We start from the raw sequence: 19,946 nt of genomic DNA, 5'->3' as shown, positions 1-19,946 counted from the left end.
GCCTCCGTTCTGAGTACATGAAGGTGCAGAGCCCACCTGTAAGTACTCTGACGCTTTCAGGGGCTGCCTGGGTGAGAAATGTCCTTTGGCCCACCCCCAGCCTTCTCCCCAGGTTGTTCTAAGACCAGTGGGCTCTTTCGCTGTAAATCTAAAAGTGGCCACCAGGTGTCAGCATGAGGCCGCTCAAGCCGCCAAGTGGAGGAAACTCCGCACTTCATGATTTCTGGGGGTGCCCCAGGAGTCTCCTGAATAAATGAGTTCCTGGCCAGAACTCCAGGGCGGGATGATCCTCTCCCAGGCCTAAAGGTAGGGCAATGAAGTTTTTGTTATGAGGTGTCCCTGCAAGCTTGGAGGACAAGTTTAAGTTCTCAGTGAGATTTAGTTCCATTGGGCACTCCAAACTTGTCCCTTTTGTGTTCCCACTATCTGTATCCCCTTTTGGCCATGTGCTCTCCCTCCACCATGGAAAAGAAATGGAATACAGGGCCATGGGTCCCAGCCCTCACCCATCTCTCTGACCCAATGCCTCTAGCACTGCCTCAGTGGTGACCTGGCTTAGCTAGTCCTCCTGGGCCCTCCCCACCCTAACCCATCCTCCGCCCCCCTCCCCTTGCTTAAGCACTCTGGGTTCCAAGATTCTGGTGGGTTAAAATCGCCCTGCATATTCCCTTTTGGGCCAGGCCTGAGATAAGAATCCAGATTAGGGCAGAACTCAGATTCAAGACACTGTTTTAGGGATGGGAGCTTCCATGTTTCCAGGAAGTGATCTGTGGGTTTGAAAAGCTACTTCCTTTTCAGCCCCTTGGCTGCCCACCTTCTCAGTTTGGTGGGCCTCCTGTAGAACCCTCATGTCTGCCTTGGAGTCAGCTCTTGCACTCCCCAGCCACGCCTGTGGCTTGGCAGGTCCCAGCTAGGTCTTCCCATAAGAACCAGGCAGTAGCTCCTTGCAACATCTGAGTTTCTTGCAGGGGACAGCACGGGATGCAAAGCCTTCAGGCCATAGAGCCCACTTGAGCTCAGGGTCACAGCCAACATGAGCAAGTGCCTACTCTACCCCAGGAACTGTGGGCTGACTCACACTGACTCCCCTCCATGTGCCCCAGACCTGCCTCAGGGCCCTTTAGCATCTCTGCGTCCCCTCCTTATCCAAGAGCCCAGCAGGAAGTCCCACCAGCCCTCTTCCTGTAGGGTGGTGTGGCTCTGGAGCATCTATAGCCTTTGAGACACACTTGCAAGATTGGAGTCCCCCCTCAAGTCTCTATTCTCCACCAAAAATCCTGTCGTCCCCACCGGATGCACCATCCCTCCAGCTAAGGAAGGGAGTTTGATTGAGGGTTTGTGTGAGAGTGAAACCCTAGCATATGCCAGTTAACTGTACCCAGCTGGGGTGCAGGGAGCTGGGATGGGTGGGACTGGTGGCCTCCTGGGACATACCCATGTCTTTGCCCCTCAGTGAATCTTTGCTCTGCTTCCTGCTCTCCCTACAAGCCTTGGGAGATAGGTTTAAATTCCCTGTGAGATTTAGCTCCATTGGGCAGCATGTCTGCCTGGGCCCTTCCCCAGCTGTTGATGGCCATGAGGCTGTGCATCGATTGGAGTTTCAGCCACACTCAAAGGCTATGAGCCCAACATCCCACCCTCAGTACCTAAGAGCAGGACTGGTACTCAGGGTTGCCACCTGCCACCACACCTATGGTGCAGGGGTCCTATCAGAAGTGACCAGTGAGAGAAGGAAACTCCCAGACGAGGCCTCTACCCCCTAAGGACTGGAGAATGTGACAGCGCTGCAGTGCAGCTGCCTTGGGAGCACCTAAAAAGAGTTTTTTCTGACCATTCTCGAACCCTGCTTTTTTTCTGCTTATGGCCCGTTGCCATTTTACCCGTGCCACGCCCACGGGCATTCCAGGGTGTCAAGTGACTGCCAAGTGTCAATCTAAGGAGGCCCCACCCACTCCCCACCCCTCCCCATAGTCCCACCTCTTGGAGGAGTGCTTCCGGTCTATGCCCCCACCCACACACGCCTCTCTGTGGGGTCAGGGGGCGGGCCAAGTCTCCACCCCCCTGTGCACTGTGCCCTGGCATGAGAAGGTGCCACAGCCAGCTGCCCAGTGGCCCCAGCACCACTGAGTTGGCGCAACGCTACCCAATTTGGAGGGGCTCGAGGAAAGGCGTGGAGGGGACGAGGAGGTGAGGGGCAAGACTAATTTCAGTTGGCATTGGAGCAGGTGCTGTGCTCCGGTGGAGAGCCTCTCCCGCTTCTACGCTTCTAGGGGGCTATTATAATGCACACTCTAAAAGTGCCCTTCGTCGTCTCTCCAGCCTCAGCCTCGTCCCCCTCCTCCTCCTCCTCCTCCACGTCAACCCGGCTGGAGGGTCTGGGCACCCCAGCCAGAGCACCCCCTGCTTTGGCGACGACTGCTAATATTGGCCCGACCAGCGGATCATCGTCCGGGCAGTTTCGGCAGAGAGCCTTGGGCACCAGTGACTCCCCGGTCCTCTTTATCCACCGCCCGGGCACTTCGGGGACTACGCAGCGACTAGAGTACAGGTGACCGGGCTTCCCTCCCTCTTGCTGCAGCCTCTGTGTGAGAAGCACTGCATGCTGTGTTGAGGCATGGGTGGGCTGGGGGCTTGGGGCAGCTAACAAGATCCCCATTTCTGAAAGGGGGGACAGAACCTGTGCTGTGGGAAGGAGGGCCTAGGGCAAGCTGCCTAAGTGTAGCCTCAACTTTGGAGGGAATAGGAAAGACAAGTGGGGAGGGGCTCTTCTATAGGGCTATGCAGAGCCACAGAGGCTTTTGCAAGGAAAATAGGTTTTCCTTCACTAATCTGCCAGGCAGAGTGGGAGGGGCAGGGGTGGAGGGTAGGGCTGTTCTTCTCCACGGGAGTGAACAGCTGTTCTTGCAAATGTAAAAGGCAGGGTTTTTCTGTGTGAGAAGTTTGCTCTTGCTGCAAACCCCCCTCCCCCCCCAACCACTACCACCAATCCCAACCAAAGAGAAACAGGAGACCATGCAGAGGGGCCAGGGGCCCGAGGTTTTGGAACAGTTTTTTTTTTATACCATTTTAAAAGTAAAGCTTCCCCCTCTCCCCGCTCCCTACCCCTCCCAACCATAACCAAAGAATCCCACTAAATAACTGGAAAGGAGAGTGAGGAGGAGGACAAAGGATGGCCAAGTGCCTTGGTACCCCTCAGCAGGATGGGAAGACTAGAGCTCCTGTCCCCCTGCCAGCATGCCCCCTCCCCAGATTCTCCTGGTGCTTCTCATTCCCACAGAATGGACATTGGGGCAAGGGCAGTTTCCCCAGGGAGCATGCATAATTCTGCATGTGAAGCTTCTCTCCCCTTCATCCAGGGTCCCAGACTTCTCCATACAGCTGGTGGGGATGGGTTTCATCTCCCAGGGAAGCCCAGTGTCCCACCGCACCACCCCCCAATCATCCAGCTGACTTCTGCATACAGAACCATGTGTCCTTTGCTTTGTGCCTGGCCCCCTCCTTGCTTCCAGCAAAGGTGGGAATGTTGGAGAGTAGGGGGTGGTCACACAGTGTGCTGGGATCCCCAAGGCAGGCCTTGTGTGGGCAACCCCCACCCCATGCCCAGGCACACATCCACACCAGCCAGGAAGGGGCAGCCCACCCCCCCAGAAGGGGCTCCTGCCTCTTCATGGGCAGGCACCATTTCAGGCTTGGCTGCTGGGAAGCCCAGACCTAGGTGAACTGTGGGCCACTTCCCCTTTCCCTTGTACCTTGAAAAAGGGGGAGGTAGGCAGCCAGAGGAACAGGAAGAGGAGCTGCCACCCCAAACCCTGGCAAGGTGACCTGCAGGCCTTCCCACTGAACAGCCAGGGGACTGGAAGGGCTCTGGCTTGGGGGGATTTGTTTTAAAAGTGCTCATCTCAGGAACACCTTTGTGTTTTCCCCAGGGGAAGAGTCACTGCCGAACTCCCAGGGGGGGAGGTAGATCCCAAGCCCCAAGGCCTGGCATCTCATCCTGCAGAGGCCCCTGCCCAGGCTGCCCCCCAGCTGGAGCCGCAGCCCCAGCCGGAGCTGCAGCCTGAGCCACAGTCGGCCAGAGCCGCTGGAGAACCCAGCCCTGAGGTGAGCTGCTGCGGCCTGTGGCCCAGGTGGTCCCCCCGCGCTCAGCACTGAGACCCGCAGCAAGCTCCAGCGCCAGAGCGGTGAGTGTCTTCAGATCCCCAGGGCCAGGCAGAGGTGTCAGCTGGCTGAGCTCTCCAAGTGTCAGGCTGGGTGCCAGGGCCTCCTTTCCTTCTGTCCAAGGGGCACCCCCTCCCCACCAGGCCTGGGGAAGCTGGGGTGTGTTCAGTGTCACACGGCGGGTCATCTGTGATTCAGGGGGTCTGCTCCAGGTGCCTGTCCCTGGTGTGAGCACAGCAGGCTCCTTGCACTCTGGGCTCCTCCAGGGGTCCTTGGCCAGGGAGCTCCTGGCAAAAGAAGGCAAGGGAAGGGAGGGAGCCGTGCATGGGAGGAGGCAGGGGACATGGACCAGGTGGGGAGAGAATTGGAGGAAGGAGAAGGAAAGCAACAGGGGCATTGGGGGAGAGGGGAAACTCATCAAAGGGACAGAAGCTGGAGAGCCCAGGCAAGCGGGCCTGGGGTATGTGAGACCCAGGTCCTCCCTGCTCTTGGCTGCCGGGCTGTGGGACCTTGCACCAGTGGCTTGACCTCTCTGTGTCCCCATTTGTCAAAGTAGGTGGCAGTCTCAGACCTCCTGGCTGTTCGATTATGAGAGGAAAGGGAGGTAGTGACCCAGGGCCCACACAGGCACTCTGAGCGCTGCACGGGGCCATACAAGCACCGGTGTCAGGATTCCATTGTGTTCAGCCGGAGGGGCTTCCTGTGTGTGTGAGTGGGGGTTGGGGGGGAGAATAGAAAGGCCCGGGGTCAGAGCGCCTGGGACACTTCTGAAGCAGGCTTGGAGGTGACTGCCACGCTAGTTCACTGACAAGGTACTGGGACAGGGGCTCAGGCAGAGCTGCCCTAGAGGGGTGCTTAGCTCCAGGGTCTCGGGAAGCTTTGGAAGTGGGGGCAGGGTGGGTATCTGTCCCTGCACTGGACCTTAAAGTGACTGAGGTCCCCCTTCAGAGTTGGCAGGGAGGGACCCAGCAGGTGACCCCCTTCCAGCCCGGTTGGCCCATCTGAGAGAGAGGCCATGACACTTTTAAAGTGTCTTTATTTTGGACACGACATAAAATAGCACAATAGTGGCTGTGCCTGGGTCCCTCCCCAATGCGCCTGCTCACCCCCTCCCTTGGGGGCCCCCACCCGACCCCTACCTACTTTCAGCTTTTGTTTCATGGATCATTGGCTTGTGGTGCCTGGTGCCTTGGGTGGCTGGTGCCGCCTGGTGCCTTGGGTGGCTGGTGCCGTCGGGTCCTGTTGGTTCTGTCCGAGTCCCTGTCCCTTGCTTCCAGCTGGGGCTGACACAGAGCTGGGAGCCCCTCCTGGAGCCCAGTCCATGATCCGCGTGCGCATCAGTGGCGGGTGCTCTGCGGTGGGTGAGGGAGGGGCGCTCAGGGGACCCTCGGAGAACGGAGCAGAGTTTGCAAAACGCTGGGCTTGGTCCCAGGGAGCAGGGAGCGGCCAGCTCGGAGCCAGAGCTGTGGGAGGAAACCCTTGAAGGAGAAAGGCCGCCTGCTGGGAGCAGGGGAGCAGGGGAGCAGGGGAGCCGGGAGGCGGGCGAGAGCGCAGCCGCAGGCCTGGGGCGTAGGGGCCACGCTCTTAGGGTGAGTCCGAATTTTGGTGGGGGGACGATTCTTCTCCTTCTCCGTGGAGCAGGGGTTTGCGGTCTGCAGGGGAGGCTCTTGCTGCTGCCGGGGCTGGAGCAGGGCAGGGGGGAGGGTGGTGCTGGGGCTGAAGTGCTGCCAGCCAAGCTCTGTGCAGGAGAGACCCCAGCCCCACCACCGCTCAGGCTGCTGCAGCTAGCTCCTGTCCTACAGTGGAGGGCCGGAAGTCGGGGACAGCCTAACACTGGTGCTGGCTGGGGGCAGTCAGTACCTCTTCTGAGCCCCAGGGTGACCCGGATCTGCCCCTGCCAAGCCTGCCCCCTTAGCCATACTTTTTGACTAAATAAGGCTACGGTTCAGCGGGCAGCTCTTGGAGGGGGGGAGGAGAAGGGGGAAGGGAGAACATATGCAACCCCCCCTCCTTGCCCCAGTGCCTCAGCCTGGCACCCCAAAGTGGCCTCAGTTGTCCTACCTCCAAGGTCCAGGCAGAGGCTGCAAGGGCATGTCTCCAAGCACCAGGCAGAGGCTTCTCCAGGGCGGGCGCCTGTGTGAGCAGAGAGCAGGATGGGGACCCCCGCTGCTGCTGTGCCCCCCTCTCCGCATGCACCCCTAACTGGGGGAAAGCCCACCCTTTGCAAAGGGGATCTCACCTCAGCATCCCTCCCACTCCCAGTCTGGAAAGCAGGCCTGGCGGAAAGGTGGGGAGCCCAGCGCAGAACCTCAGGGAGCCCTGGGTTTGTCCATAAGCTGAGGCCCTTCCGGGGGACGACTGGAAATGTGCTCTGGGCTCCCAGGGACTCAACTCCCCGCCCCAAAATTCACTGGTCCCCATGAAGCAGAGAGCACCTTGAAGGCGCCCAGGGTTCATGGAAGCTGGAAGCTCCCCTCTCGCCCTCCCTCCGTCCCCAGGCACACCCGCACAGGCCTGAAAGCTGGGGACACAGGAGTCTACACGGCTGGTGGAGAGGGGAGGGGGCGGTGATGGGTGGGGGGGAGACAGGCCAGATGTTCTTGGAATGGGACACGGGGTGATTGATGCGGACTGGAATTTGAAGGGGGAACATTCCCCACGTGCCTGGCCTGGGTGGAAAATGGGCTGTTTTTCATGGTGGTGGTGTGGGGAGGGGGGGGGTCTCCCTGTCTTGCCAAAACCATGTGGAGGGCTGCCTCAGCCTAGACTGGGTCCCCACACCTGTCCAATGGCATTAACCCCTGCCTTCCCAGAATGTCAGGCTTCGAGCCGCCCTTTCTAGCTGGGGTCCCTCTCAGGGGTGACCATGGGGTTGAGCAGTGCCCACTGCAGTGGCCCCGGGATCCCGCTGGCCCACTGTGCCCCAGAAGTGCCTTCCTCCTGGCAGCTCTGCACCCTTCAGATGCTGCCCACCCCCAGGGTCGCTCAGGTCCAGGGGGTGACCCTGTTCGTGCCAGCAGCGCCTTGCGGCTGCGTCAGCTGCAACACTGGCTTTTAAGCAACTGGCCTTTCCCAGCCGAGATAGTGAGGCTTTGCAAGAAAATGCTTGGAGAAAACGAAAGGAGACCCCTGGTGCCCCAGCCACCATGCAGTGTCCCCCCCCCCCCCCCAGGTCTCCCTTCTTCTTCCCCAGCACCCCCTTCTTCGGGTTTCCAGGCAAAACTGGTTTTGGCCCCGCGTGCGGGCTGGTTGAAGCCCGAAGCGCGCTCGCGGGGTGCCCGGGCGCGCGGGGGTGGCTGTGTGGGGTGCTCCCGGGCCCCCAAGCCGAGCCGGGGACGAGCCTGCCCGCGGCGGCCGCCGGGATGCGGCTTCGCCTAGGCTCGCAGCGCGGGAGCGCGTGGGGCGCGGCGGCGGCGGGGAGCGCGGGGCCGGCGTCGGAGGCGGCCCAGCGGGGAGCGGGGAGCCCCGGGAGCGCCGGGGCGCCGCGCCCAAGTCGCTCCCTCTCGGGTCCCGGGTGCCTCCCCTCCGCCCCGCGGCCGCTCAGCCTGGCAGCTGCCACAGGCGCGCTCCCGGCGACCAGAAGGCCCGGGAAAGAGCTGCGCTTCTCCTTCCGGGGCGCGCGCCCCAGGAGCCGGCGCTACCTGCCCGCGTCCCCCGGGAGGGCGCCCCTGCTCCGCGCGCGAGCCCCCAGACGCGGGGGAGCGGCGGCGGCGGCGGCGCGGCGCCTGCCCGGCCCCGGGAGCCCCACTGCTGCACCTCCAGGGTCGCAGCCCCCCGCGCGACCTCCCTGCTCCTACCAAGCGCGGGCATCGTTATTATTTTTTTCCCCATGTGACACTCCAAACTGAAGGCTTGCTCCCAGGTCCTCTACATGCATTTCCCTAGGCCACGAGATTTTTCTCGCATGTCCATGTCCGGGCACCTGGAGACACGCAAGCCCCCGCAGGCTTCCCCAGTCACCTAGTGGCCTGGGTCCCCCAACGCATTGGACATTTTCTCCCAGGCTGTTAGCAGTTGTGTATGCCCTGCTCCAGTTGATGCACCGCCATCCCATCTCCCCTAAAATCTCAGCGTTAACCCCGGGTCATGTTGCTGACCAATTTGCCTGGCTCCCCAGACGGTGGACAGGGTGTTGCTGGCACTTAGGCACCGTCTCCAAAACAAGTGGAGCTTTCTCCCTGTGCCTCCATAATTTGGGGCACTAACTGCAAGGTCTCTGAAGCTAGCCTGCTTGTGTCTGTCCGGGCTCCCCCACACTGAAGCCCTGTTCTCCTGGTTCACCACACTTTAGGACGCTGTCCTCCGCATCCCACAAATGTATTGGCACCAGCCTGGGTTCCCTAAATCTTACATGAAGACTCCCAGGTCCCCCCAAAACACTGAGCACTTTGCCCAGAACCTCCAAAGTGTGAACGAGCCTCCCTAATTCCTTCACGAAAACTGAGGCATTGCACCCAGAGCCTACCGAGCCCTTTTCTGAATCATAAATAGTCTGCACTCTGGTTTTCTGACTTCCACAAAGTTGAGAGGATGATTTCTGATCCCCAGATCTCATTGAGCAATATTTTTGTATGTGTGGGCCATGAAAATTCAGACGCACTGCACTGGTTTTCAGGGTTCTCCAAGCTTCTTGGTTACTAATCAGGTCCCTTACAGATCAGACACTGTCACCCAGGCCCCAGAAAGCACACGGAGCAATGACTCGAGATGTGCTTTAATTGTGACCGTGGGTTATGCAGGTTCCCCTGGGCCACAGCACACAGGAAACAAACCCCTACACAAACCAAAAGTCTTGCTGTCCTGGGCTCTGTTGAGTGTCCCCAGTAACCAAATATTCGGAACATTTTCTCTCCACCATAATAACACTTTGAGCGTTAAAACACTCCCTGTGTCCCACTGGTTTATTGACAAAGATCAGGATTTTCTGAAATGCACACAGTGATCTCAAACCCCAGGATGACACTGTACCCTTTCCTTGATCCCTTATATTTGAACACGCTGAGCTCTCTCAAATATCACGTATTGCCCTCCAGGCCCGAAAACAGTCATTACTACACTCGGGTCACAGAAAGGCACTGATTTCTTGGACTCCAGAGCATCTTGCACACCCACAAAGTCACCTAAAATGTAAGTAACTTTTCCTGGGTCTTTCGCACATGGCAAGCTCTCTGTAGATCACCAGTTTTGGACACTGATTTTCCGGGCCTCGCAACCTACGAACTCTTAATACTTTTACCCTAAAACTTAGATATTTTTCTGAGGACTCTCAACAACTTCCCTGGATCCCTAGATTCAAAAATGGATTTCCTGGGGGTCTTCAGATTGAGGCATGTCTCCCAGTCCTCCAAATTAAATTGGGACTTTTTTTTTTCCTCCACAAAACAACTGAGCTTTCCACCACCCCTAAACATTGAATTTTGGGTCTTCTGATTTAATGACCCTTGCTCCCCAAGTCCCCCTAAATTTAGGCAACTTTGCATGCCCCACTCCTAAATGAAAATGTCCAGGGATCAAAAAATACCCTAGAAACCTCAGGTCTTCTGGGCCTGTGTCCTACAAGCTTCCTGGCTACTACCCAGGGTCCCTGACATTTAGATATCTGCCTCCACTGGAGAAGCCCCATGGATCCCCAAAACTTGGGACATGTTTTACTTGGGTTCCCCAAATGCAGACAGTGACCAAGAAAACAGGATAATTTTTTTCCTGCTCGCCAAAAATAAACTAATTGAAGCCAGTTAAAAATTAAAATGTAAGCGGACATGGATTTTCTGCATTTCCCCGATGTACGGATCACAGTCACAGGTTTAGATAGTGTTTCCTGAGTCTCTAAAGGATATTGAAGATTGTCTCCAGAGCCAGGACAATTATGGAGGTTACTTCCTTGGCAGCACCCGCTTCCAGGCCACTAAGTTCCATTTCTAAATTGTGGAAGTGAATATCTAAGTCCCTCCAGCACGCTGATATTTCTCCTGGATCCCCAAAGTGTGCTCAGTGTTTCACTTTCCCCAATTTCAGATAATGTGCCTCTGAGGTCCCCCCAGGTTTCACTCTGAAAATTTCCCCAGTCACCCCAAAACCTATCTCCCACAAATCGGCCTGGGGCCCCCTTAAGCTTGCTGACCAACATATTGGGTGTCCCCATATTTTAGACTAGGATCTCTCGTCTCTCCCCCCACCCCCCCGCCCCCGCCCCCGTGGCACTGAGCAAGGTCCACTGATCCCCCAAACTCGGACCCTGTATTTGCAGTCTCAAATTGAGTCACTGATTACAGGACCCCACACGGACGGGGCCTGCCCAGGGTCTCCGAGGTCGGGCACTAGTACTTTATCCGCAGAGCAGAGCACACAGAGCTCTGCCTCGCGTTCCCGGGCCGTGCGCATTGTTCCCTGCCCCGCGCGCGGCGGGCACTGCTCTTCGGCCACCCTTCGTCTCCCGCGAAGGCCCCGGGGCTCCTAGGATTTGGGACATTTCTCTCCGCGCTCCCCCGACACGCTTGGCCCAGCAGCCTGTCCGCCAGGACGTGGGCAGTGCTTCTCCCGCGTCCAGGAGGACGACTGGGCATTGCCCCCAGTTTCCCCCAAATTTGGGCATTGTCCCCGGGTCTTCCAACGGACTGGGCGTTGCCCCCGGACACTGGGGACGGCCCCTGGGGTCTCGCTCACCTCCAGCAGCGTCCACCGCCGCCGCACAGCGCTCGCTCGCCGCCTCGGCTGCTCGTGCGCCCGCGGACGCCGTCTCCAGCCTGCAGCCTGCAGCCTCCGGCCTCGCGGTGAGCTCCCCGCCGCCGCCGCCGCCCGCTTCCCCGCCCGCCCGCCGCCGTCGTCGCGCGGGGGACCCCGGAACGGGGCGCGGGACCTGCGGACGGCTGGCGCTTGGCGGCCGCGCTCCTGGGGACGCGCGCCCCAAACCCGTGCCGCTTCCGTTTGCTGTCTGCAGAGACCGCAGCGGTGGGGAAGCTCGGAGGCCCCGAGGCGGGAGAGCCCCAGGAGGGAGGGCCCCAGGCGGGAGGGCCGGGCGCCGGGTCGCAGGGACGCGGACGAGAGGCGCACCCAGTGCGCGCGGCGGAGCCTTCCCGTCCGCCGGACAGGGGACTCGGGGAGGCGCGCGCCCAGCGCGGGAGAGGTGATTGATGGCGGAGCGAGGGGGCGAGCCGGCGCGGGCTTCCGCCGTGGCCCCTTCCCCTCGGAGAGGCACGGGTGGCCGGGGCGCCGGGGGGCGGCTGGGGCGCCCGGGCTCGTGCGTGGTTTTGACTTGGTGAAAATCACCACTTCTGACGTCGTCCACACTCTCCAGGAGATGGTTTCCCCAGACCCCCAAATTATCGTGGTGGCCCCCCGGGCTCAACCCGACTCTACGCAAGTCCAGCGCCCTGAGGACGCGGGAGTCATTATCCGGATATTTTGGGTGGGCCCCCAAGGCGAGCTGATTAGACGAAGGCCGGTGAGCTCGGTGTTGCAGGTAGGATCCGGGCGCGGGTTCCCGCCCTGCTGCTCTGTCCCGCCCGGTCCCCGCCCGGCCTCTGCCGCGGACCGCACCTGGCGGCCGCCGCGGCTCCACCCCAGCTCCCGCGGCACCGGGGGGCGCTCAGGCTCCGGCCGCCGCGCTGCTCGGGCAGGTGGCGGCTGCGCGCCCGCCCGTGCCCGGGGATTGCGCCCTGCCCTGCAGCCCACCCCCCCCCCCGCCCCCTGCGAGACTCGGGGACCCTGGCCCGGCACCGGACCACCTGCACCCTCGCTGTCCGTCGGGCGCTGCGGCTCGCGCGGGGAATGCCGCCTGCTTTTCCCGCTTCGCGCCCCCCGCGTGCGCGAGCCTAGAGAACCCCTGGTTCCCCGGAACCCGAAAGGGGGGGCTCCCCCTATACACTTTGGAAAGGGGACTCGGGATTTCTGTCGCCTTCTGCCGCTCCCCGCCCCCAACCCCACCGCGCCGCGAGCACCCCACGGCCCCCCCCACCGTCGCCCCCGGACCCGGGGCCCCCCAGCCCTCGCCCCCCCTCGCTCGAGCCGCGGGGGCGGTCCGAGGGCGGGGCCAGCGCCCGGAGGGCGCCCATTGGCGCGGGCGCGGGGCCAGCGGGGCCCGAGCGGGCGCCGGGCCGCGGGGTGGCGCGGCTATAAGAGCCGGGCGTTGGCGCCCGCAGATCGCCTGCTCTCCGGCGGAGCTGCGTGAGGCCAGGCCGGCCCCCGGCCCCCCCCCTTCCGGCCGCCCCCGCCTCCTGGCCCACGCCCGCCCGCGCTCGGCCCGCCAGCGCCTCCACCCGGCCGGCGGCCCCGCGTCCTCGCCGCCCGCCGCCACGCTGCTGACTCCCGCCTCGGGCGCCGTCGGCGGGGCCGCGCTCCGCCGGGCCTGCGGACCCCCGCCGCCTCCTCCTCCATCTACCTCAACGCCCTCTCCCCGCTTCGCCCGAGGAGGCGGTCCCCCCCGCAGGCAGTCCGGCTCGCAGGCCGCCGGCGTTGTCATCCCCCGCGCTGCCCCCAGCCCTCCCCGGCGCGCGGCCCGCCGCTCCCTTCCTCGCCGCGTCCCGAGCGGCTCGGCGCCGCCTCCGCCACCGCCACCCCCTTCCCGGGCCCGGGCTCGCGACGGCAGAGGGCTCCGTCGGCCCGCTCCGAGCCGGGCGTCCGCGGCTCGGGCGCCCCTCCGCTCCGCCCCCCTCCACACCTTCCCCGGCCCTCGACGTGGCGCCCTGCCCTTGCTTCTCTGTGCGCCCCCGGCCCCTCTCTGGCCTCTGGCCCCGGCGCCCGCGCTCCGCTCGCCCGCAGCCTGCCCTGCGCTCCCTCCCGCCCCCCCCAGCGCCTCGCCTCCGACTCCCTCCCCCTCCACGCCCGCCCTCTCGCCCCGCCGTCCCGAAGTGGATTAATTATACGCTTTCTGTTTCTCTCCGCGCTGTTCTCCCCCGCTGCGAGCCTGCCCGCCTCTCGCTGTCCTCTCTCCCTCTCGCCCTCTCTTTGGCCCCCCCCGCTCACGTTCTCTCTGGGTCTCTCACTATCTCTGCCCCCCTCTGTCCTTGATACAACAGCTGACCTCATTTCCCGATACCCTTTCCCCCCCTAAAAGTACAACATCTGGCCCGCCCCGGCCCGCAGACAGCCCGCCCTCCCTGAACTATCAGAAGAGTCCCCCCCCCAAAAAAAAGCCATCCCCCCGTTCTGCCCCGTCGCACATTCGGCCCCCGCGACTCGGCCAGAGCGGCGCTGGCAGAGGAGTGTCCGGCAGGAGGGCCAACGCCCGCTGTTCGGTTTGCGATACGCAGCAGGGAGGTGGGCGGCAGCTGCGCCGGCTTCCAGGTAAGCGGCGTGCGTGCGGGGAGGGGAGGGGGCCTGCGGGCCCGGGGGGGCGGGGGCCTGCCCGGAGGGGCCGCGCGCCGGTCTCCCCCTGCGCCGCCGGAGCGGGGCGGGGGGGTGGTGGTGGTGCGCGCGCTGGGCAGGGGCCCCGGGACGTGCCCGGGGAGGTGTGCGCTGTCCGCAAAGCCGACTTCCTGGTCGGTTGGTGGGTGCAGGGGGCTGTTGCAGAGAGTCCGCGACCCGCGCCGCGTGTGGGAGGGCCCTGTTGGTCCCCGGGGTGCGGGGTAACGAGGAGGGGCGCAAGGCTCAGAAACCCACCCTGGTATGTTGACTCGGTGCCAGCAAGACTGAAGGAGGAAGACGGGGTGGGCGGGGCCAGGATGGAAGAGGGGGCGATTTGGCAAGAGGCTCAGACCAGGCGCCACATTTGCAGAGGACCCCCCCACGGCTTCCCCCCCCTTCCCTGTCCCCAACATTTCCACCCAGGAATCTGGGGAGAGGGGCTGCTGGGAGGCGCACGGGGGCAGGGGTGTTCAGCCCACAGAGGGTAACTGCCCCTGCCCAGTGGGCAGATGGAACCTTCCATACAAGGAGGTGTAGAGCAGCCCCCCGTCCTAACCGCCTCCCCCCACATCTCCCGGTGTCTGCTTGGGCTGGGGGTGCAGCAGGAGCCCCCCACCCCCACCCCGTGGTACCGCGCTAAGGGATGGACCAGGGCTAGCTGTTGGGGGTGCAGGAGAGAAGGGACTGGCTGCGAGGACCGAGGGGGCGGGAGCAAAGGGGGCGGGGGGAGTGGTCAGCGGGAGAGGGGTGGGGGGTAGGGTGGAGCCCGGACTGGGAGGAGCCCGCTCACACATAAAAGCTGAAGCACTGACCAGCCTGCAAACTGGACATTAGCTTCTCCTGTGAGGCAGCCTTCCAGTCTCCTCCTCCTCCTCCTCCTCTTCCTCCTCCTCCACCAACCCCAGCGAGCCTCCTGTCCAGCTGCAGGTAACCAGGGCTGTTGAGCGAGGACCCGCTGCCCTCTCGCTCCGGCCTGCCCTCCTGCTGATGGCCTGGGGCCTCGGCCCCTCGGCCCCTCCTCTCTGCCTCTGCCCTCCTCACCCCTACCCTCCCTCCTCCCGGGCTTGCTCACCTGGCCCACACCTCTCCCTGCCTCTCCGGCCTCTGCTCTCCGCTTGTGCTCTGGACCAGACCCCGCACTAGAGTGGCCGGGCTTGCAGGAGGACGCAGCTGCCGCTCGGCTGGCGCCCAGTCGCTTGCTGGCCAAATTGTTCTTAGAATTTGGAAGGGGGCAGCAGCGGGGGCAGCCTGGGAGCCTGGCTGGGGCGCGGCCTAGGGCAGGAGGAGGTGAGCAGGGTGGCACCTTAGATCCTGCTGTGGAGCTGCCCACTGCTCTTTTGCGGGTTTCAGGGAGATCGCGCTCCTTTCTTATTCCCCCTCCTCTCCTACAGGATTTATGGCATCAGAAATTTCCTGGGCCTAGCCTGCTGCAGCCTGGCTCCAGGCTGGGAAGGGGCTTGCTGGTTGGTGCCCCCCCCCCCACATGCCCACTGGGTGTGGAGCCTGGGAGGGGCACCTCTGGGCGGGCTGCCCAGCCCCTGGCGTGGGTAGCATCAGGGTGCCAGTGGGCTCCAAGGCACTCGGCGGTGACTGTCACCCCTGAAAGGGTTTGTACTTGGGCCTGCGGAGGGCAGACTGGGGCTGCCTGCCTGGAAGTGTGGGGAGGGGCTTCCACTTTCTGGAGGGAGCAGGGGCAGCCCCTGCTCAAGCAGCCCCTCCCAAGCCCCCCCAACCCTTAAGAGATCTGGTTAACCCTTGCCTGGGGTCTGCAGCCACACAGCCTATGCAGGGGGTGTGTCCTTCTAGACTGGGCCCTGAGGACCTGGTGTCCAGCCTCCAGGTGGCCTGACCTGTGGGGTTTGGTACCCCAGTGGGGAGAAGATCTGGTGATCCCAGAGGGACTTTTGAAGTGTGTCTAGCCCTGAGTGGTGTGATGCCAGGCCTGCAAAGAACGCTTTTGGCCTTTGTGTTTTAGGGTGCCCAGGGCAGACTGGAGTGGGGGACTGAGCGATTCAGGAGAGCAGGTCCTCTGGGAGTGTGGTTGGCACTGGCACTAGCCACTGGATCCTTGACCTGGGCTTTGCTCAGCCACAGACTGGGAGGGGGAGGGGTGGGACTGGCCCTGCAGGACCCCCTGCTGCTGGGGGGGGGTAGCTGGTCCTCTGGGATGCACATGCTCTGTGGTGGGGTGGGGCTGTCTGCCATCTTGGCTGATGCTGGGAGGTCCGAGGAGTGGCCACTGCCCCGTGCGGCCCCGCCCCCATGACTTCATAGGCCAGAGGCCAGGTTCAGTGTCCGGCAGCTGGGGGTGGCTGAGCTCCTGCTGGGGTGATGATGGGGGATGATCATCCCCACATGAGACTGCTGACCAGCACCCGGTGCCAATCAGAGATGTGCTTCAGGCACCCCGCCTGGGCAGTGAAAGTGCGTGTTATTTCTGCAATTAAAAGATTCGTGTTTAGGAGGACGCCGCGCTCTCAAGCTGTAATGGAACTTGGAACGAGGGGACAGCTGGGCTGGTGTTTGGGGTTGGGGGTAGGTGGTGGGGCCAGGCCCCAGCGGGGCAGGCGGGTGAGCTCATGGCCTCTTCCCTCTACCCCGCAGATGCCGATGGGGGTCCCGATGGGGAAGTCGATGCTGGTGCTGCTGACCTTCTTGGCCTTGGCCTCGTGCTGCTTTGCTGCTTACCGCCCCAGTGAGACTCTGTGCGGCGGGGAGCTGGTGGACACCCTCCAGTTTGTCTGTGGGGACCGCGGCTTCTACTTCAGTGAGTAGCTCAGCGTGCGGTGAGGCCAGGGGCAGGGCGCACACAGCAGGCACTCAATAAATGCTGGAGGGCACCCCCCCCCCCGCCGAAACCATCACCCAGATGCCTGTGGACGCCCTCTAGGATGCCTGGTGTGGGGGGCCAGGCAGAGGGAAACTCCTACAAGGTGACCGCCCAGGCTCTCTTGCTCTGAGCCTTTGTGAGCACAACTGAGTCCACGTTTAGGGGGCGCCTGCAGTGTGCCTGGGTGGGCTCACACTCCCTGACTTGTCCACAATACGACTTGAAGTAGAACACTCTCCTCCCAGGAAGGGGGGATATCTGAGTGGAGGCCAGCCCTTGGCAGGTGGGGGTGGGGGCGCTGGACTGGGAGAGGGGGAGGGAGGGGGTTGCTTTCCCTCACTACTTCTTCTGGACCTGCTTGCAGACAGAGCTGTGAGCACTGAAGTTCCCCCCACATTTGCACCGTGCCCGACCTTTCGACAGTGGGATTACCTGAATTAAAATTAAATAAAATAGGTCAGAGACCAGTAAAAACCAAAGCATCTGTCGCAGCTCCACCTGGGCACAGTGGGGGTGAGAGGCATCCCTGCTATCGGACAGCACTGGGGGCGGGCCACCATGTGGGGTGCCCACCTGCTGGCTCAAGAGCTCTCTGGCTGCTCCTCATGCTTCTCTATTTCCATCCCTGAGACCTCTGCTTCTCCTTGCCCCGTCCCCATGTGGAACCCCCAGGTGGAGGTGATCCCTTCCTCGGGGGTGTGGGCCCTTGACCTCACCTCCCAGAAAGCTGGGCCTCCGTTTCCTTACCTAAGGATGGGGCAGAGGAGCAGGCCCAGGTGGACCTTGCAGGTGGAGAGGGCAAGTATGCCTCCTGGGTTTAGCCCTGATGCCGGAGCTGGGTGGGGGTGGGGGACGCCCTCGTGGTCAGGCCTGGCCCTTGCACTCCACATGTGGCAGGCCCCTCTGCAGCCTCTACTTACCCACAAACACCAGCCTCAGTATCTCACAGCTTCTCTCTGAAAAGCGCTCCTGCTTCTCCTTGCTTCTGAAGCCCTGGCCACCCTGGTCTCACCTGTGCCCTCTCTCGCGTGAGCACCTGCCTCGTTTGGGGGCAGGAAGTGGCATGGTAGGGTCTGGTGCCCAGGGAGTGGGTCCCTTGCCAGGAGGGCCCGGCTGAGCCCCCTGCCCCCGTGGGACATCCTCCCCAGGGGTGCCTGCCCTTGGCCCCCCAAGGTGAGGGCCGAGACCTTTCCTCGCAGCTGACCTTGGAGCCTGAGCAGCGGAGGGACGGGGAGGACGGGAGGAAAGGAGGACGTGGTTTCATGCAGGTCCTCACTCCTCCCCTCCCGTCTTCCTCTTCCTCTCCCAAGCCTGCCTCAGCGTGGCGTCTCGAGGGCTGGGAGCCACCCGGGCTCCTGCTCTGCTCAGGGACGGCGGCACTTGCGTCCCAACCTGGCCTTCAAGATGGGACCCTGTGCCCCGCACTGTGGGGGCTGGATCCCTGGTGGGCGGCCTCCTGAGCCGGCCTCATGCCAGCACATTTTCCCCACTTCCCTGGGCAGCGGGACTGGGGTGGGGGCTGTGTCCACTCTCCATGCGAGCAGGGAGGCACCAGGAGGCCAGGGGCTGGTCCTGGCACATGCACCCCCACTTCCCCTCCTGTCCTTCCTGGGCACCCCACCTGCCCACTCTTACACCCTTCCTCCACGAGGCTGGCTATCCCCCTGTCCTGCCCTCCCCCCGCTTGCCTTGGGCGGCCACCGGCCAAAAGCCCGCTTGTGGGGGGACCGTGGGGGCCGGTGCTCAAGTGCGGCTCTTCTTCCCCCTGTGGGACTTCCAGGCAGGCCGGCGAGCCGCGTGACCCGCCGCAGCAGCCGTGGCATCGTGGAAGAGTGCTGTTTCCGTAGCTGCGACCTGGCCCTTCTGGAGACCTACTGTGCCACCCCCGCCAAGTCCGAGAGGGACGTGTCGACCCCTCCGACCGTGCTTCCGGTGAGAGGGGACCTGGTGTCGGGGTGGGAGGTGTCACCTCTGAGCTGGGGGACCAGGGTGTGGCCGGCGCCCAGGGCCTGCAGTGTGACTGGGGTCCCCACGCTGTGGTCGTGGCTGGTCACCCATCGGATGGCCCCCCACGAGCCAGGCACCCCCTGACTGGCCCTTCCCCCTCAGGACAACTTCCCCAGATACCCCGTGGGCAAGTTCTTCCAATACGACACCTGGAAGCAGTCCGCCCAACGCCTGCGCAGAGGTCTGCCTGCCCTCCTGCGCGCCCGGCGGGGTCGCATGCTCGCCAAGGAGCTCGAGGCGTTCAGAGAGGCCAAGCGTCACCGTCCGCTGATCGCCCTGCCCACCCACGACCCCGCCACCCACGGGGGCGCCTCTCCAGAGGCATCCGGCAATCAGAAGTGAGCCAAAATGTCGCGTAATTCTGCAAGACGGCACCGTCCACCTCGTGCCCTCCTCTTGACCAGGGGCTATTCCATCGGGTCCCGCCTCTAACATCTCTCGAGGTCGCGTTCCCTCTGCGGGCTCCCCCACCCCCAGCCCCCATGCCCCAACCTCCCCATGTCAGGCTCTTCTCTCCTTGGCCCTCTCCATCAGGCTGAGGAGATCCTAGTAACACCTCTAAAAATGTACAAACTCAATTGGCTTTCATAACCCCCCAAAATTACCCCCCCCAAATTATCCCAAATTACACAACAGAAAAACCTACGAATTTCTGAAAATATCTCTCTCTCTCTCTCTCTCTCTCTCTCTCTCACACACACACACACACACACACACACACACACATCAGTCCCCTTAAAACAAATTGGCTTTTTAGGAACACCAGCAAAATTAATTAGTTAAAAAAAAACAACCCTAAAATTATCAATTGGCTAAAAAAAAAAAAAAAAAATACCAAAACCAAATTGGCTTAAAAACAATTGGCATCATGAAAGAATTAGGCCCCCCCCTTCCTTCTCTTCCCCAGGGACCTCGAGTCAGATTGGCCGTGGGCTCGAGCGCCTGACCTCCAGGAGAAAGGAAGGGACCCCATCTGCAGGTAGGCACGTCACCATCTGCAGCCGGCTCGCCTCCTCAGGCAAAATTCTGGCCACATCTGGGGAGAATTGGCCTTCTTACAACAGCAAACCCCCAGACTCGTTCCTCACTCTGTTTCCCATCCTCGAAAGTCACCATGGAGCTAGATGGGGGCTCCCAGGGAGGCGAAAGGAGGGGAGAACAGAACATGAACACCGAAATTTGTGAGAATAAACTTTAATTGGCACAAACCCCCAAACACCCTAAAATCCATCCTCCCAAAACCCACGTCGCAAAATCTTACATCATAATTCCCACCCTAAAAATCACACACACCCACAGACATTCCTGCAGACACTCCCTACATGCATGCACTCACACACATGCTCACACACATGCATATACTCTCACACACATGCTCACACATATATGCACACACACTGCCTCACACATATGCTCACACACATGTACACACGCTCTTGCCCACATATGCTCACACATATGCACACACAAACACCCTCACCTGCACACCCTCATGCCCACACACGCACACATGCACACGGATGGGTGAACCCAGCACAGTGCACGTCAGACCGCTCTCTGAGCTGTTCATTGGTGTGGTTTTCATGTCCTGAGCTCCCTTCCTGGCCCC

The 19,946-nt window shown here is 62.1% G+C and overlaps 2 protein-coding genes and 1 non-coding gene across 6 annotated transcripts; 2 read left to right on the top strand and 1 right to left on the bottom strand.

Moving 5' to 3' along the window:
- Window positions 1-3,118: 3,118 nt before the first annotated feature.
- On the bottom strand, window positions 3,119-10,909 carry LOC111090849 (collagen alpha-1(I) chain-like). Its single transcript, XM_038563583.1, has 4 exons — window positions 10,822-10,909; window positions 6,220-6,291; window positions 5,302-5,621; window positions 3,119-4,445 (listed from the first exon to the last, which is right to left on the bottom strand). The coding sequence occupies exons 2-4, from the start codon at window positions 6,249-6,251 to the stop codon at window positions 4,342-4,344; spliced, it is 456 nt and encodes a 151-aa protein (XP_038419511.1). The 5' UTR covers window positions 6,252-6,291; window positions 10,822-10,909; the 3' UTR covers window positions 3,119-4,341.
- Window positions 4,035-19,071, top strand: IGF2 (insulin-like growth factor 2 (somatomedin A)). Of its 4 annotated transcripts, none has more exon segments than NM_001195403.1 (4): window positions 4,035-4,181; window positions 16,105-16,267; window positions 18,111-18,262; window positions 18,440-19,071. In NM_001195403.1, coding segments are annotated over 3 exon segments (555 nt in total). In that variant the 5' UTR covers window positions 4,035-4,181; the 3' UTR covers window positions 18,680-19,071.
- Window positions 17,563-17,631, top strand: MIR483 (microRNA mir-483). Its single transcript, NR_049490.1, has one exon. It is a non-coding gene; the product is annotated as a microRNA mir-483 (primary transcript).
- Window positions 19,072-19,946: the final 875 nt, after the last annotated feature.

Source organism: Canis lupus, chromosome 18 (genome assembly GCF_011100685.1).
Source record: "Canis lupus familiaris isolate Mischka breed German Shepherd chromosome 18, alternate assembly UU_Cfam_GSD_1.0, whole genome shotgun sequence".
Taxonomy (NCBI): Eukaryota; Metazoa; Chordata; class Mammalia; order Carnivora; family Canidae; genus Canis; species Canis lupus.
Note: the sequence above shows the minus strand (reverse complement) of the source record. Positions and strands in the feature narration are given on the sequence as shown.